Source organism: Oncorhynchus tshawytscha, linkage group LG28 (genome assembly GCF_018296145.1).
Source record: "Oncorhynchus tshawytscha isolate Ot180627B linkage group LG28, Otsh_v2.0, whole genome shotgun sequence".
In the NCBI taxonomy this organism is placed as follows: Eukaryota; Metazoa; Chordata; class Actinopteri; order Salmoniformes; family Salmonidae; genus Oncorhynchus; species Oncorhynchus tshawytscha.
This window is the reverse complement of record NC_056456.1, coordinates 12,751,265-12,767,558: the sequence shown is the minus strand read 5'-3', so window position 1 is coordinate 12,767,558 and position 16,294 is coordinate 12,751,265. Positions and strand designations below refer to the sequence as shown.

The window sequence follows — 16,294 nt, the reverse complement described above, 5'->3', positions numbered from 1 at the left end:
TTAACAATGGGCCTGGAGAGTTCAGATTGAAATATATGGTGTAGAACAGATATGATTGTCTGTCATGTAGCCTTCCTAAGTTTTTGAGTTAATGCCTAACTTAACCCTAACCTTACACATTTGGAGTTAATGCCAACAACTTGACCTTGAGAGGCAATGTGTGTGTGTGTGTGTGTGTATGTGTGGTGTGTGTGTGTGTGTGTGTGTGTGTGTGTGTGTTTGTACTGTACGTGTGTGTGCATGTGCGTGTGTAGATCTGTGAGGGACAGTAAAGACTCTTACATAACTACTTGATCCTTGACTCTCCTCACCCACATGCCCAGTGTGTGTTCCAGACCTTTCAAATAAAACATTAACGAGGAACAAATGCTCTTGTTAAAACAAGAAGGTTATGAAGATGGAAAGAAGTGTGTGTGTGTGTGTGTGTGTGTGTGTGTGTGTGTGTGTGTGTGTGTGTGTGTGTGTGTGTGTGTGTGTGTGTGTGTGTGAGAGAGAGATAACACATACTGACTATCCTCTCATAGTCTGGTGATGGTTGGTGTCTCATGGGTGAAGGCCTGTGATTCGTGCCAAGTGAAGGACGTGTTTAGTAAAGACCCATGTTGTAATGAGGCCCCTTATCAGCTGTGTGTGTGCGTGTCTGCGTGCGGTCGCGCACCATGCCTGAGCGAGGGAGTGTGGGTGCGCCTCGTTTCCTATTAACCCCCAATCTGGGGTGGAGGGATGACTTCGCAGGTTGACGTTTATTGGGATGAGACTTGTCCTGCAGGTAGAGCTGAGTGATTTCCTCTGCGAAGCCAAAAGTTTGTTATGCTCACTATCAGTGGACATGTTACTTCTTCTAATGGTTGCCATATGTTTTTCCACATTCCACATTTATAAGACCTCACATCAAAAACACAGCCAAAACAACAGCTCAAGTGTTGTAAAAACCAGATCAGAAAAATTGTAGCAGAGCCCCCTCAGCAAATCTCCTAATTTGTTTGTGTGATAAAAACAAGCTACTTCAGTCATTTTAATTGATAACATTTCTCATTTGGCTAAATGTTGACGTTTCTAGAGCAGAGAGAGCCCTTTTGAATAAACAAACGAGAAAAATAATATGTTCAAATAGGACAACCACAACAGTTCCACAGAGCTAACTGCGTGTGGAGAATGCAGTAAGGGCAACACACAACACATAAATGCAACCCTGCACATGATAAGGGTTCAATTGCTGTGGGAAAATAAAAACAACGGATTCATGTTTCAAGACCACATGTCAGTATTAGTATGCAGTACCGGTGATGAAGAAATCGTTCTTTCTCTCAATGAAAAAAAAAAAAACATGGCTCCAAATGAGAATTCCCAGTAATGGCATGTCTGTCGTTGCAATATATCGGTCTAAAGAGCACTGTGTATACAACCTCAAACCAAACATTTCATTCCCAATCATTGCAACACATACATTTGACAAGAAAACATTCACCAAAAAAAAAGGCTTTTATTTACCTTAACTGAAACAATAAAAACAATTGGTAAAAAAAAAAAGGAAAACCTTTACCATACAACCTCAAGCCAAACATTTCACTCCAAATCATTTCAACACATATATGTTTATCAAACTGGCACACAGACATGATTACTGAAACATCTCTACAGGCCTTATAAAGTTGAGGTTTGAACTGTACAAGTTGTAGATTGCTCAAAGTAGGGGCTCGTAATAAAACCCTTTATCATCTGACCACAACCAAGGGGTGCAAGAATGCTTCACATCTCATTTCTGAATATCTATTAGACTTGGCCACTGTCTTCATCAGACAAGGACATTTCTTCATGGAGAAATAGAGTCCAGACTTACTGTAAATGTCCTCAGAATCTTCCTCTAACTAAAAATATAAGATTAACATGTGGCCATGTTGTGCGTCAATAGTGTTTCAACTCTCAGAAGTAAAAAAAATCCATGTTTGGTTTGTGAAACTTTTCACCAGCGTTGTTTATCGGAGGACAAAACGGGCTTTGAGGTTTTCAGACGCTGTTAGTGCTCAGGCCTCTCCGTCCTTTGGTGTGCCAAGTATCTACTCAGGAGGACGATGGGAGGGTAAATACCGTAACTGGTAAAGAGGATAGAAATTCCAAACCATGTACACACCAGACTTCTTTAGGGAGTTCTCTCTTTGATACGGGCTTGCCAGACAACGGAAAAAGTCAGGAAATAGTTGTGGTTGAGTCATGACTAGAGTAAGCACATTTTCCAGCTTATAAGCTCCTTGCTGACACACTGCCAAATCTACAGTTACAGTTTTTTCTCTCAGACATATACAGTACTGTGCAAAGGTTTTAGCCAGGTGTGAAAAAATGCTGTGAAGTAAGAACGCTTTCAAAAATAGAAAGACAAATCTAAATCAAATCCATATTTGGTGTGACCACACACAGCATCATTCCTTGTAGGTACACTTGCACAAAGTCAGGGATTTTGTAGGCATATAGTCAGGTGAATGATTAAACAATTATACCAAACAGGTGCTAATGATCATCAATCCAATCCATGTAGGTTGAAACACAATCATTAACTGAAACAGAAACACCTGTGTAGGAGGAATAGAAACTGGTTGAGGAACAGCCAAACTCGGCTAACAAGGTGAGGTTGCTGAAGACAGTTTACTGTCAAAAGTCCTACACCATGGCAAGACTTATACTGCATCAGCAAGGTCTCTCCCAGGCAGAAATGTCAAGGCAAGACAGGGGTTTCCAGATGTGCTGTCCAAGCTCTTTTGAAGAAGCACAAAGAAACAGGCAAGGTTTAGGACCGTAGAGGCAATGGTCTGCCAAGGAATCTTACTGCAGCAGTTGAAAGACACATCAAGCTCACTTCCCTTTGCAATCGGAAGATGTCCAGCAGTGCCATCAGCTCAGAATTGGCAGAAAACAGTGGGACCCTGGTACACCCATCTACTGTCCGGAGAAGTCTGGTCAGAACTGGCCTTCATGGAAGACTTGCGGCCAAAAAGCCATACCTCCGACGTGGAAACAAGGCCAAGCGACTCAACTATGCACGAAAACACAGGAACTGGGGTGCAGAAAAATGGCAGCACGTGCTCTGGACTGATGAGTCCAATATTTGGCTGTCCAAAGTTTGTTTGCTGGAGAGTGGTACACGAATGAGTGTGTGCAGGCAACAGTGAAGCATAGTGGAGGTTCCTTGCAAGTTTGGGGCTACATTTCTGCAAATGGAGTTGGGGATTTGGTCAGAATTAATGGTCTCCTCAATGTTGAGAAATACAAGCAGATACTTATCCATCATGCATTACCATGAGGGAGGCATCTGATTGGCCCCAAATGTATTCTGCAGAATGACAACGACCTCAAACATACAGCGAAAGACATTAAGAACTATCTTCAGCGTAAAGAAGAACAAGGAGTCCTGGAAGGGATTGTTCGGCCCTCACAGAGCCCTGATCACAACATCATCGAGTCTGTCTGGGATTACATGAAGAGAAGAGAAGCACCTGAGGCTGCCTAAATCCACAGAGGAACGAACTGTGGTTAGTTCTCCAAGATGTTTGGGCCAACCTATCTGCCGAATTCCTTCGAAAAAATGTGTGCAAGTGTACCTAAAAGAATTGATGCTGTTTTGAAGGCAAAGAGTGGTCACACCAAATATTGATTTGATGTAGATTTTTCTTCTGTTCACTCACTTTGCATTTTGTAAATAGATAAATATAAACTATTAACATGTCTATTTTTGAAAGCATTCTTACTTTACAGCATTTTTTCACACCTGTCTAAAACCTTTGCACAGTAGTATATATACAGTACCAGTCAAAAGTTTGGACACCTAACTCATTCAAGGGTTTTTCTTTATTTTGATTATTTTCTACATTGTAGATTAATAGTGAAGACATCACAATGGTGAAATAACACATATGGAATCATGTAGTAACCAAAAGAGTGTTAAACGGTTTTGCACACCCTTGGCATTCTCACAACCAGCTTCATGAGGTTGTCACCTGAAATACATTTCAATTAACAGGTGTGCGTGCTTTGTTAACAGTTAATTTGTGTTATTTCTTTCCTTGTTAATGTGTTTGAGCCAGTCAGTTGTGTTGTGACAAGGTAGGGGTGGTATACAGAAGAAAGACACCCTAAAAAAAATACTTTTCACTATTCATGATTCAATCAGGGTTATCATGTTAGCATCCACATTAATGTAGAAGTGCTTATAAACATATTATATTCTTATTTACATTATAAGTGACTCCAAAATGACACAATACATTATTTAGCATTAACTTCTATTGGGCACAAAATAATCTGTAACAAAACCAAAACAAACAGGAAATGCATCCAACAAATATATAGAGTCACATGCTTGATGTAGTCATTGAATGCTATGAATATGCGACCAATTAACTTAACTTTTTACTACTTTAATACAAATATAAGTGAATTTGTCCCAATACCTTTGGTCCCCTAAAATGGGGGGACTATGTACACAAAGTGCTGTGATTTCTAAACGGTTCACCCGATATGGATGGAAATACCCTCAAATTAAAGCTGGCAGTCTGCACTTTAACCTCATAGTCATTGTATAATTGCACTCACTATCGCAATACTTTTGGAACGCACTGTACATTATTCATCCATTTACCATGTTAAATGTGGGGTCCGAAATTGTCAACCTGAATGAAGATGAGCAAAAATGACTGCTCTATTTTAATGTCATCAACGAATGTTAACGCCTGGAGTTTGCTAAACGGCATTGGCACTTGGATTGGAACCTGTGCATTGGTCAGATTACATGAAAATAGAGCTCTTTGGCCACACACAGCAGTGATGGGTTTGGCATCGAAATTAGAATGGATAATCACAAAAGAACCCCATGTCTACTGTAAAATATGGTGGTGGTTCTTTGATATTATGGGGATAGTTTTCTTCCGCTGCCCCTGGGCCCCTTGTTAAGGTCAAGCATCATGAACTTTACCCAGTACCAAGACATTAAGCCCAAAACCCGGCGAAAGTTGTGATTTTTCAGCCACTCCCGAACCTATGACCAGAAACACCGGAAACTGTTGCTCATTTGAGTATGGATTCTTGAAAGATTGAATACTAGCATATGGAACAATCTACAGATGAGGCATATTTTCACTTAATATGAATTGTAATTGTAACATGGAGCTCTATCAGCCCAGCAAAGGGCTAGTCTTCCAAGAGTCACATTCTCATATGGGAATGTACTAATTTGCCACTGGGGCATACTCACCAGGTATGTTCTATATTATTCCAGTATACCACTCGGGATATGGGTAAAAACCTGGAATGCACACTATTTCCCCTTCAGGAAGTAAAGCACGGAACGGAACTCCACCATAGAGTCTAGAACCTACGCCCAGATCTCACCTTCGCACGCAAAGTCAGAGAGAGAGCTGCTCAGCTTCATTATCAACTGCCTGTAAAATTTTTTATATTTTATGGCTTTGTCCCAGTCAAAGTGAGGAAGGACACACAAAAAAGCACAAAAACGTTTAAAATAATTTGTTTTTATTATTACAAAGCACATCATCTATAATACATTTACACCATATGGTTTATATTTTCATTGTACAATATACAAAAAAAAAAGGACAATACAAAAATATTAAAAGGTATTTTAATATAAAGCTGTCTTCTTGAAAGCTATTTCACAGAAGTTTGAATACTCACAACACAAATTGTCATTTCACTGAATGACTTTTGTCAATCCCTGCTTATTTAAGCAGCACTTACACAATAACACGTGTATCGACGCGTCAACATTCATAGTGGATATTGCATGAAAACGTAGGTAAATGATATTGTACATAATTCTCTGATACAAAAATGTTCTTTACATTACAAAAATAAAACAGATAATGCTGTTTGGTTGCAATGACATGGTAGGACAGAGCATACTATAGTGACACAGGGAAGGGGTTCTTTTTTCTGAAGTTGGCACAGTTTGTGTGAATCACTAGAAAATGGATCACAACGCTAGTCTATGAAAGTATAATTCCACAGATTTCCTGTTTTTAATATAAACGTCTGTTGAAGCAGCCTTACGTTCCCGGTCTTTAACCTGAAGCACTTATGAAAAACACACACACACACACACACACACACACACACACACACACACACACACACACACACACACACACACACACACACACACACACACACACACACACACACACACACACACACACACACACACACACACACACACACACACACACACACACACACATGACACTCGGATACTTGTACACTGACATACATACACACACATGCCTAATACTCTGACCTAATACTTGTGAGCAGTCATCTGGCACACATAGTCACTTCATTACAGGGCTCAGTGGAGGCTCATCCCAACCAGCAAAAAGAGGCCCACATCCCTCTCTCTGTAGTCTCCATCTACAGTGTATATATTTCTATACAAACTACATTTCAGGAGACCTAAAAGCTGGTTTTAAAACAAAACTTTACAGAAAAGCTTCACTTCAGTTCATTCAAGTGGTGACAATTAAGTAAAATATTGAGTTTGGATATAGTGCTATAGCTCGAACTTATAACGAAGGTTATTTATAAAAGAAAAAACATCCTTCCTGTAATCAAGGAATTTGTTCCTGTTCATGAGTTTGTATCTCATATGCACAAAGTATATGTGATGGTATTATTAGCCAGTCTCCATGGTGCCTAAAGCCAAGCGGACATTATCACGTTCCACAGCTGTTCGTTTCCTTCTCTCCTTCCTTCATGATTCTGTCTGTGAAACTTCCTTGTCTGCAGATAAAGATAAAGTTAATCTGCAAAGCACCAGGTTTGATATAGAGACCTTGGGTAATTAAAGCAAAATATGAATTTTCTCCCCAAACTCTTCCACATTCACATGTCAGATGAGATGGTGAGAAACATGGATGTTGCTGGCTGTTCAAACAGCGTGTGTGTGTTGTTTGTGTGTGCGTGTGTGTGTGTGTGTCTCTCTCTTCTTCTTTCCAAAGTAAGTTCTCCATAGCTCATTATTTCTCTGTGCCTTGCAGACATGTCGGTCGGCAGTCTTGCTGCTTTCGCTGGTTGTTTAACACATCCAGTACAGACCAGTAGGTGAAATAAAGGATGTTTAAAACCTACAGCGGAAGGTAGCTCTACAGGTAGCTGTACTCTACTGGTCTCTACTATGCCATGGTGATGTGGTTGCTCCTCTCTCTGATGTCTGCCATGGGGTTGTTGGGGTTCTTTAATGGGGTCACTGGTAGAGCTGAACTTCTGCCTTTGGGCTTGAACAGGTCAGATACGAAAAACACCTGAGGGATAGGAAAGAAGAAGAAAAAAAAGGTCAATATTGTCAATAATAAATGATATTGTAACGGTTGTCTTCCTCCTCCTCTGATGAGGAGTAGTAGTAGGAAGGATCGGAGGACCAATGCGCAAGCGTGGTAAGCGTCCATCTTTTTAATAAAGTAAATGAACACTGAGCAAAAACAATAAAGTGAACGAACGAAACTGAAACAGTTCTGTCTGATGCAGATACCAACACTCGTCAGAAAACAATCACCCACAACTCAAAGGTGAAACCAGGCTACCTAAGTATGGTTCTCAATCAGGGACAACGATTGACAGCTGCCTCTGATTGAGAACCATACCAGGCCAAACACAGAAATCCCAAATTATAGAAAAAAGAACATAGACTGCCCACCCCTACTCACGCCCTGACCATACTAAAACAAAGACAAAACAAAGGAACTAAAGTCAAAACGTGACAGATATAGTAAAAACAGGTCAGACATGTTAATGATACAGACTGCATAACTGCATGCAGTACTACACCATGTTTTACAGTGCATTCGGAAAGTATTCAGACCCCTTGATTTTTACAATATTTTGTTATTCTAAAATGGATTAAATAAATAAAAAATCCTCATCAATCTACACACAATACCCCATAATAACAAAATGAAAACAGATTTTTAGACAACTTTGCAAATGTATTAAAACTTAAAAACAGAAATAACTTATTTACATAAGTATTCAGACCCTTTGCTATGAGACTCAAAATTGAGCTAAGGTGCATCCTATTTCCATTGGTCATCCTTGAGATGTTTCTACAACTTGATTGGAGTCCCCCTGTGGTTGTCACGCCCTGATCTGTTTCACCTGTCTTGTGCTTGTCTCCACCCTCCACCAGGTGTCTCCTATTTTCCATGATCCCCTATGTATTTATACCTGCGTTTTCTGTCTGTCTGTTGGCAGTTCGTCTTGTCTCGTCAAGTCGTCCCAGCGTGTTCTTCCTTGTTTTTCCTTCTCTCTAGTTTGTGATCTAGTCTTCCCAGTTCCGACCTGTTTTTGCCTGCCCTGACCCTGAGCCTGTCTGCCATTATACGCCTGCCTGACTCTTATTAGGATTACTGATCTCTGCCTGTCCAGGACCTGCCATTTGCCTACCCCTTGTATATAATACATCTCTGAGACTTAAACCATCTGCCTCCTGTGTCTGCATCTGGGTATCATCCTGTGTCGTTATAGTGGTAAAATCACTTGATTGGACACCATTTGGAAAGGCACACACCTGTCTATATACAGTTGAAGTCAGAAGACTACATACACCTTAGCCAAATATATTTAAACTCAGTTTTTCACAATTCCTGACATTTAATCCTGCAAAGTAAAAATTCCCTGTCTTAGGTCAGTTAGGATCACCACTTTATTTTAAGAATGTAAAATGTCAGAATAATAGTAGAGAGTATGATTTATTTCAGATTTTATTTCTTTCATCACATTCCCAGTGGGTCAGAAGTTTACATACACTCAATTAGTATTTGGTAGTATTGCCTTTAAATTGTTTAACTTGGGTCAAACGTTTCGGGTAGCCTTCCACAAGCTTCCCATAAAAAGTTGGGTGAACTTTGGCCCATATCTCTTGACAGAGCTGTTGTAACTGAGTCAGATTTCTAGACCTCCTTGCTCGCACACGCTTTTTCAGTTCTGGCCACAAATTTCCTATGTGATTGAGGACAGGGCTTTGTGACGGCCACTCCAATACCTTGACTTTGTTGTCCTTAAGCCATTTTGCCACAACTTTGGAAGTATGCTTGGGGTCCATTTGGAAGACCCATTTGTGACCAAGCTTTAACTTCGTGACTGATGTCTTGAGATTTTGCTTCAATATATCCACATAATTGTCCTGCCTCATGATGACATCTATTTTGTGAAGTGCACCAGTCCCTCCTGCAGCAAAGCACCCCCACAACATGATGCTGCCACCCCAGTGCTTCACTGTTGGGATGGTGTTCTTGGGCTTGCAAGCATCCCCCTTTTTCCTCCAAACATAATGATGGTTATTATGGCCAAACAGTTCTATTTTCGTTTCATCACACAAGAGGACATTTCTCAAAAAAATACAATACAATGTGCAGTTGCAAACCGTAGTCTGGCTTTTTTTATGGCGGTTTACTAGCAGTGGCTTCTTCCTTGCTGAGCAGCCTTTCAGGTTATGTCAATATAAGACTTGTTTTACTGTGGATATAGTACTTTTGTACCTGTTTCCTCCAGCATCTTCACAAGGTCCTTTGCTGTTGTTCTGGGATTGATTTGCACTTTTCGACCAAAAGTACGTTTATCTTTAGGAGACAGAATGCGTCCCCTTCCTAAGTGGTATGACGGCCTGCGTGGTCCCATGGTGTTTATACTTGCGTACTATTGTTTGTACAGATGAACGTGTTACCTTCAGTCGTTTGGAAATTGGTCCCAAGAATGAACCTTTTTTCTGAGGTTGAACCAGACTTTTGGCGGTCTACAATTTATTTTCTGAGGTTTTGTCTGATTTCTTATGATTTTCCCATGATGTCAAGCAAAGAGGCACTGAGTTTGAAGGTAGGCCTTGAAATACATCCACAGGTACACCTCCAATTGACTCAACTGATGTCAATTATCAGAAGCTTCTAAAGCCATGACATAATTTCCTGGAATTTTCCAAGCTGTTTAAAGGCAGTCAACTTAGTGTATGTAAACCTCTGACCCACTGGACTTGTGATATGGTGAATTATAAGTGAAATAATCTGTCTATCAACAATTGTGTCATGCACAAAGTAAATGTCCTAACCGACTTGCCAAAACTATAGTTTGTTAACAAGAAATTTGTGGAGTGATTGAAAAATGAGTTTTAATGACTCCAACCTAAGTGTATGTAAACTTCCGACTTCAACTGTAAAGTCCCACAGTTGACAGTGCATGTCAGAGCAAAAACGAAGCCATGTGGTCGAAGGAATTGTCCGTAGAGCTCAGAGACAGGATTGTGTCGAGGCATAGATCTGAGGAAGGGAGACTAGTCAGGATTGTGGGAAAGATGAACGGAGCAAAGCACAGAGAAATCCGTGATGAAAATCTGCTCCAGAGCGCTCAGGACCTCAGATTGGGGCGAAGGTTCACCTTACAACAGGACAATGACCCTAGGCACACAGCCAAGACAATGCAGGAGTGGCTTCGGGAGTAGTCTCTGAATGTCCTTGAGTGGCCCAGCCAGAACCTGGACTTAAACCCGATCGAACATCTCTGGAGAGACCTGAAAATAACTGTGTAGTGACGCTCCCCATCCAACCTGACAGGGCTTGTGAAGATCTGCAGAGAAGAATGGGAGAAACTCCCCAAATACAGCTGTGCCAAGCTTGTAGCGTCATACCCAAGAAGATTCAAGGCTGTAATCGCTGCCAAACATTTCTAAAAACCTGTTTTTACTTTGTCATTATGGGATGTAGATTGATGAGGGGAAAAACTATTTAATACATTTTAAAATAAGGCTGTAACGTAACAAAATGTGGAAAAAGGGGGTCTGAATACTTTCCAAATGCACTGTATATGCAGTACTTTATCATCCTATCTAGTAAATTATAGCTATAGTACATACTATGCATTATATGCAGTAAAGTACTATGTAGTTATGGGGACATAGTAAACACTAAGTCCAAATACTCACTATGCTGTAGGCCACCAGGGCTCCCTGTGCGAAGCCAGCCAGGACGTCGGTGGGGTGGTGCTTGTGGTCGGAGACGCGGGACAGGCCGGTGTAGAAGGACATCATGATGAGGGTGAACTGTGTCAGGGGGCGCAGAAGACGGGCTCCACGCCAGGTGAACCTGGACTGCAGGTAGAACTGGGAGATTGGGAGAGATGGGTAATGAATCAACACAGGGCGACAGCTCGAGTGTGTGTACATGTGTGTTTGTGTGTGTGAGGTTAAGACACATAACAGTAACTCACCACCAAATACAGCATGGTGTACATGGAAAAGGATGCATGGCCAGAGAAGAACGACTTCCTGAAAAGGATAAATACAATGTTGTTACTATAGCAATTAGAAGATTACTGCACAGGTAAGACTAATGCAAAGCCTTCCGCCTGGATATTGAACAAAGCATTCACTTTGTATGAAATCAAATATCCGGTACCACTTTAAACAAAACATAACGTATAGGCTACGTTTCTTTATAGAGCATTCATAAAGTCTTCATAAATACCACATAGATGCTTCACAATCATAATAGAGTAATCTCAGAGTAATGTACCTGGCCTCCTGGACTTTGCTCTCGGGTCCATTACACTGGTAGTCTGTGATGTAGCCCAAAGAACAGTTGATGGCGGACCAGTCGGGCCTACACACGTCCAGGAAGTGGGGTCGCATGCGGCCCACCGATACCTTGGCGATGTCCGTGAACGATTGACTGACGGCGCAGCCAAAGATGAACACGCCCACCTGCTTGTAGAGGGCGGAGATGTAGGGGTTCCCTACGAAGGACTTAGAGCCCTCGTTCAGGTAGTAGATCATGTAGCTCTCACCAATGATGATCTGATGGGGGAAGGAACAAGAAGAGGACACAGTCATGTCATCTACAGCACAAAGATGGCCACTGTGGCAGTCAAATGGGGATTGGTTCAACCGGAGTCTACAGCGGTCATCTTTATAGATGACATGACTATATCTCTTAGAGATGATGATCTGGCAAGAGGGATAAAGGAGAGGATACAGTCATACAGAAGTAGAAACACACACCTCTATATGTACTGTATATACGGCTCAGCAGTCATGTCATCTACAAGGGTGGCCGCTGAAATCATGTTGTTACTGTTACGTACTTCCTAATTACTGTCAGAGTCAATATCAGTACTTCATTGTTTCATTGTTGTTATCATGTCTCGTTTCAACAAAACTGAACTGCTTATTCATTTCCGTAATGAGAGAGTATCATAGAGTGTCAGACATCTGGTTTTCCAATATATATCTGGAATTCAGTTAAACACATCAGTAAAACAGCGGAGACTGATCAGAGAGTATAGAGCGACAATACTAGGAGTAATCAGAGTGTAATATTACAACGATACTAGGAGTAATCAGAGTGTAATATTACAACAATACTAGGAGTAATCAGAGTGTAATATTACAACAATACTAGGAGTAATCAGAGTGTAATATTACAACAATACTAGGAGTAATCAGAGTGTAATATTACAACAATACTAGGAGTAATCAGAGTGTAATATTACAACGATACTATGAGCTGAGGGAAAAAGTTCCGTACATCAAGGACGTTCAAATATTTGACTCTATTTTGGAGGAGAAAGGTCAATCAAAAACACTCCAGACCTAACCCTTGGTTAGTACCACTAACATCAAAAACAAATTGCATAACGTTCAGTGTAGCTATGGGAGGGTGAGAGGGTGAGTGAGTATGTGAGTTGTGGAAGGCACATGCAGAGGCTTTCAGTAAGTGGGTAAATAAACAAACGTATAAAACCGATGATTGACGTGCCGGACATACTTAGGGCCGGGGGACGTGGACCGGACTCCAATAACTCACTACAGCTGTTCAAGCTTGAATGCCTTTCCCTTCCCCACCCCCCTGTAGTCCACCTCCTGGCCACAGATAAATGGGAGAGAGGGAATGAGTGGGGAGAGAAGGAGAAAGAGCTTGAGGTTTTATAGAGGGAGGGAGTGAGAAGAAGAGGGAGGGAGAGTGAAGAGAGGGAGGGAGAAAAAGAGTGAGGGAGAGGAGGGAGAGAAGGAGGGAGGGAGGGAGTCAATGGGGAGAGACAAAGAGAGAGGGGCAGAGTGAGAGGGAGTAAAAGAGCAAAGGAGAAACGAGAGGGAATGAAAAGGGAGAGAGAAAGGGAGGGATAGCGAGGGGGGGGGCAGGGGCAGCACTTCTGGTTTCAACCAGGAGAAACGCTGAGCTAGGTGACATGTCAGATGTTTTGGTGGCCAGAGCAGACACACATTGGGGGCACGTTTGTTTTCCACCGCGCTGGCTGACTCGTTTTTTTCACAGGGCTCTGATTTCACAAGGGGATGTCTGGGTGTTTTCTTGTTAGCATCTCGGTTTCATTGAGAAATTCTTGTCAGGGCAGAAAAACATCTAATTTGGATAAAAACACATTTGGGGGGAAAGTCCTATAGGGAGATTGTACAAGCTCATAACGTGTGTTTTTATTTTTTCATTTCTCTCTCGCCACCATGGAGCCCTTTAGAGCCTGGTTGATCCAACCCAGCTGCTTCATGGGAGAGAAAGAACACATCTGTTTCTCATTGTGTAAGAACTGAGACTATATCAACTATGTGAATGACTGAAACGGCTTTGTATTAACTTTGTGTAACTGTTAAAGGTGTAACCTCAGAGATATTCAAAGTTGGGGAAGAGGTTGTCTCGTGCCTTGTCTCATAAATGTCTAGTCGTCACACAAATTATACAATTATAAAATGTTAACCCCAACACTCCCAGAGTATTTTTTTTTCTTGTTGCAGAGATTTATTTTAAGACCCTTGGTCTATGGGGGAACATGGAATTTAGCGTCACATTCAGAAGAAGGAAAATGGGCCTATAGCTCTTCTCCTGTACCATCCACCACATTTCTAGCCCTGTGAATTACAGTGTTTGTAATCGTCAAGTCAATAATTCATATATTGGCTTCCTTGATGTGTTGGCTTTATGTTGACAAAAGTCATATTGAATTGTGTTTGGTTGACAATGCAACCCAATCTCAACATTTAAAGGAGATGTATCTATTGGTTGGATAGTTTCATCTCAGGCACTTTAATCCTATTCTTTAACTATTATTTTTGGTTTAGTTGGAGCTGACAATCAAACATGTAATTTGTTAACTTATCTACAAGTTAATAAGCTATTTACTGTATTGCAAAAGCGATATTGAATTGTGTTTGGTGTGCAATGGCACAAAAGATATTTGGTTGCACTGACTTAGTCTGGCTTTAGTTCCAGGTTCTCAAGAAATGTACAATTGATATGTTGGCTTTTCCGTCTCCATCTCAACCAAAAATCTAAGTCAAAGAATAGGACTAAATCAAATCACTTCATTTAGTTTAGTTAACTTAGATTTTGAAAAATATATGGCAAATAGAAATCCAAAATGGATGGTGTTAAGAGATAGATGAGAGGGGTTGAATGGAGCTGAAGGGTGGGACTAATAACAAGATAAACAATGTAAAACATACAGGGTCTGTAAAATGTATATAGGTTCAGAAATGTTGTGATATAGCACAGTTACAAATAGAAATCAAACTGGAATGGACATCAGAAACAGAGGAAAAAGGGCCTCCCGGGTGGCGCAGTGGTTAAGGGCGCTGTACTGCAGCGCCAGCTGTGCCATCAGAGTCCCTGGGTTCGCGCCCAGGCTCTGTCGTAACCGGCCGCGACCGGGAGGTCCATGGGGCGTCGCACAATTGGCCTAGCGTGGTTAGGGAGGGCTTGGTCGGTAGGGATGTCCTTGCCTCATCACGCACCAGCGACTCCTGTGGCGGGCCGGGCACAGTGTGCGCTAATCAAGGTTGCCAGGTGCACAGTGTATCCTCCTACACATTGGTGCGGCTGGCTTCCGGGTTGGATGCGCACTGTGTTAAGAAGCAGTGCGGCTGGTTGGGTTGTGTATCGGAGGATGCATTACTTTCAACCTTCTCTCCCGAGCCCGTACGGGGGTTGTAGTGATGAGACATGAAGTAGCTACAACAACAATTGGACACCACGAAATTGGGGAGAAAAAGGGGTAAAAAAAATAAAAAAGAAACAGAGGAAGGACTAAAAACAAACAAAATATAACTATTGCAAAATAGATTGTGCCTGTAAAATGTGTATAGTATATATAGTACTGTATGTATAGTATATATAGTATGTATGGTTAATAGCATAGTGATAACACATTGGGAATTCAACAAACATCTGGCTGTCTTTTTGAGTGGGTGAATAAAATCTCACTGATCAACGTCTCAACCAAATATTACCCAAATGTCCACGTTGAAATGACGCCCAGTGGGAACCCCACAACTACCAGGACAGAGGGCAGCGTGCTGTGTAATTTAGTCGACACACAGTACAGTAAGTGTTGATGGTGCTGCACATTGCTGAGGTGGAAAGTGAGATGAACATAGCCTGAGTCACAGATCTGTTTGTGCTGGCTTGCCAACTCTTATGGCAACTCATATACATATGAGTTGGCAAGATAGCATAAACTGATCTGGGACTAATCAGTGAGGTATAGTGACTTACAGAAAGGATGGTGATGAGAATGCCAGCAGCAGAAAGCACAGCGTCGCTTATGGTGTCTCCGTGTTTGGCCGGGTACTTGATGGACTCATCGTTGCAGTAAAAGCCTCGGCGGTAGGGCTGTACAGCACTAGTTTCTATGATCAGGAAAGGCAGGCCGGCTATGTACACACAGCAGTGGTGAGGCAGAGAGAGAGAGAGAGGGAGAGGGATAGATGAAGAGAGAGAGAGGAGAGAAGGTCAATAAGGTGCTCCTAAATGAGTGTCCACAGGTAGACGGCACAGCGATGGCTGGACAGGGAACATGGGGGTCTCACTTTTCACTCGCATCTTTCCAGACTTGTTGTCTTCACTCAGATAGTTCTCAACCTAAAACCAATTACTAGGAAATAGTGGTTTTAGGTCTCAATTCAGTATTGATGAGTCGAGTAGGAGTTCATTTTGTACCAATAGGGTTTGTATACTAGCCTTGGTGCCTGTCTGTTTCAACTCCTTTGTGGATGTCATACCAACATGTTTGGAAAATGTTTATAGCCAGACCGACACCAAGGCTAATCCCATACTACTCCTAGGTTCATGAACGCAATCAATTGAATGTAAATCACCAACTGCAACATTTGTGAGTTGGCCTCGGCATAAAAGCCACATTCAGTGAATCCCTGGATGGAAGTGAATCAGAGTCCCCTGGATGCGTTTCCTGTCCCTCCTGCTGCTGAACCATGCTAAAGATTTACAGAGATGATGGGCACAGG

General features: G+C 41.7%; 1 protein-coding gene across 2 annotated transcripts in view; it reads right to left on the bottom strand.

Moving 5' to 3' along the window:
• Nucleotides 1–5,499: 5,499 nt before the first annotated feature.
• Nucleotides 5,500–16,294, bottom strand: part of LOC112226758 (phospholipid phosphatase 3) — a 37,341-nt gene continuing 26,546 nt past the window's right edge. For both annotated transcript variants that reach the window (XM_024391282.2, XM_024391283.2), the window contains 5 exons: nucleotides 15,546–15,703; nucleotides 11,559–11,839; nucleotides 11,254–11,311; nucleotides 10,970–11,146; nucleotides 5,500–7,304 (listed from right to left, as the gene is read on the bottom strand). In XM_024391282.2, coding sequence (XP_024247050.1) covers nucleotides 7,176–7,304; nucleotides 10,970–11,146; nucleotides 11,254–11,311; nucleotides 11,559–11,839; nucleotides 15,546–15,703 — 803 coding nt within the window. In that variant the 3' untranslated portion in view covers nucleotides 5,500–7,175. The remainder of the gene's footprint in view (nucleotides 7,305–10,969; nucleotides 11,147–11,253; nucleotides 11,312–11,558; nucleotides 11,840–15,545; nucleotides 15,704–16,294) is intronic.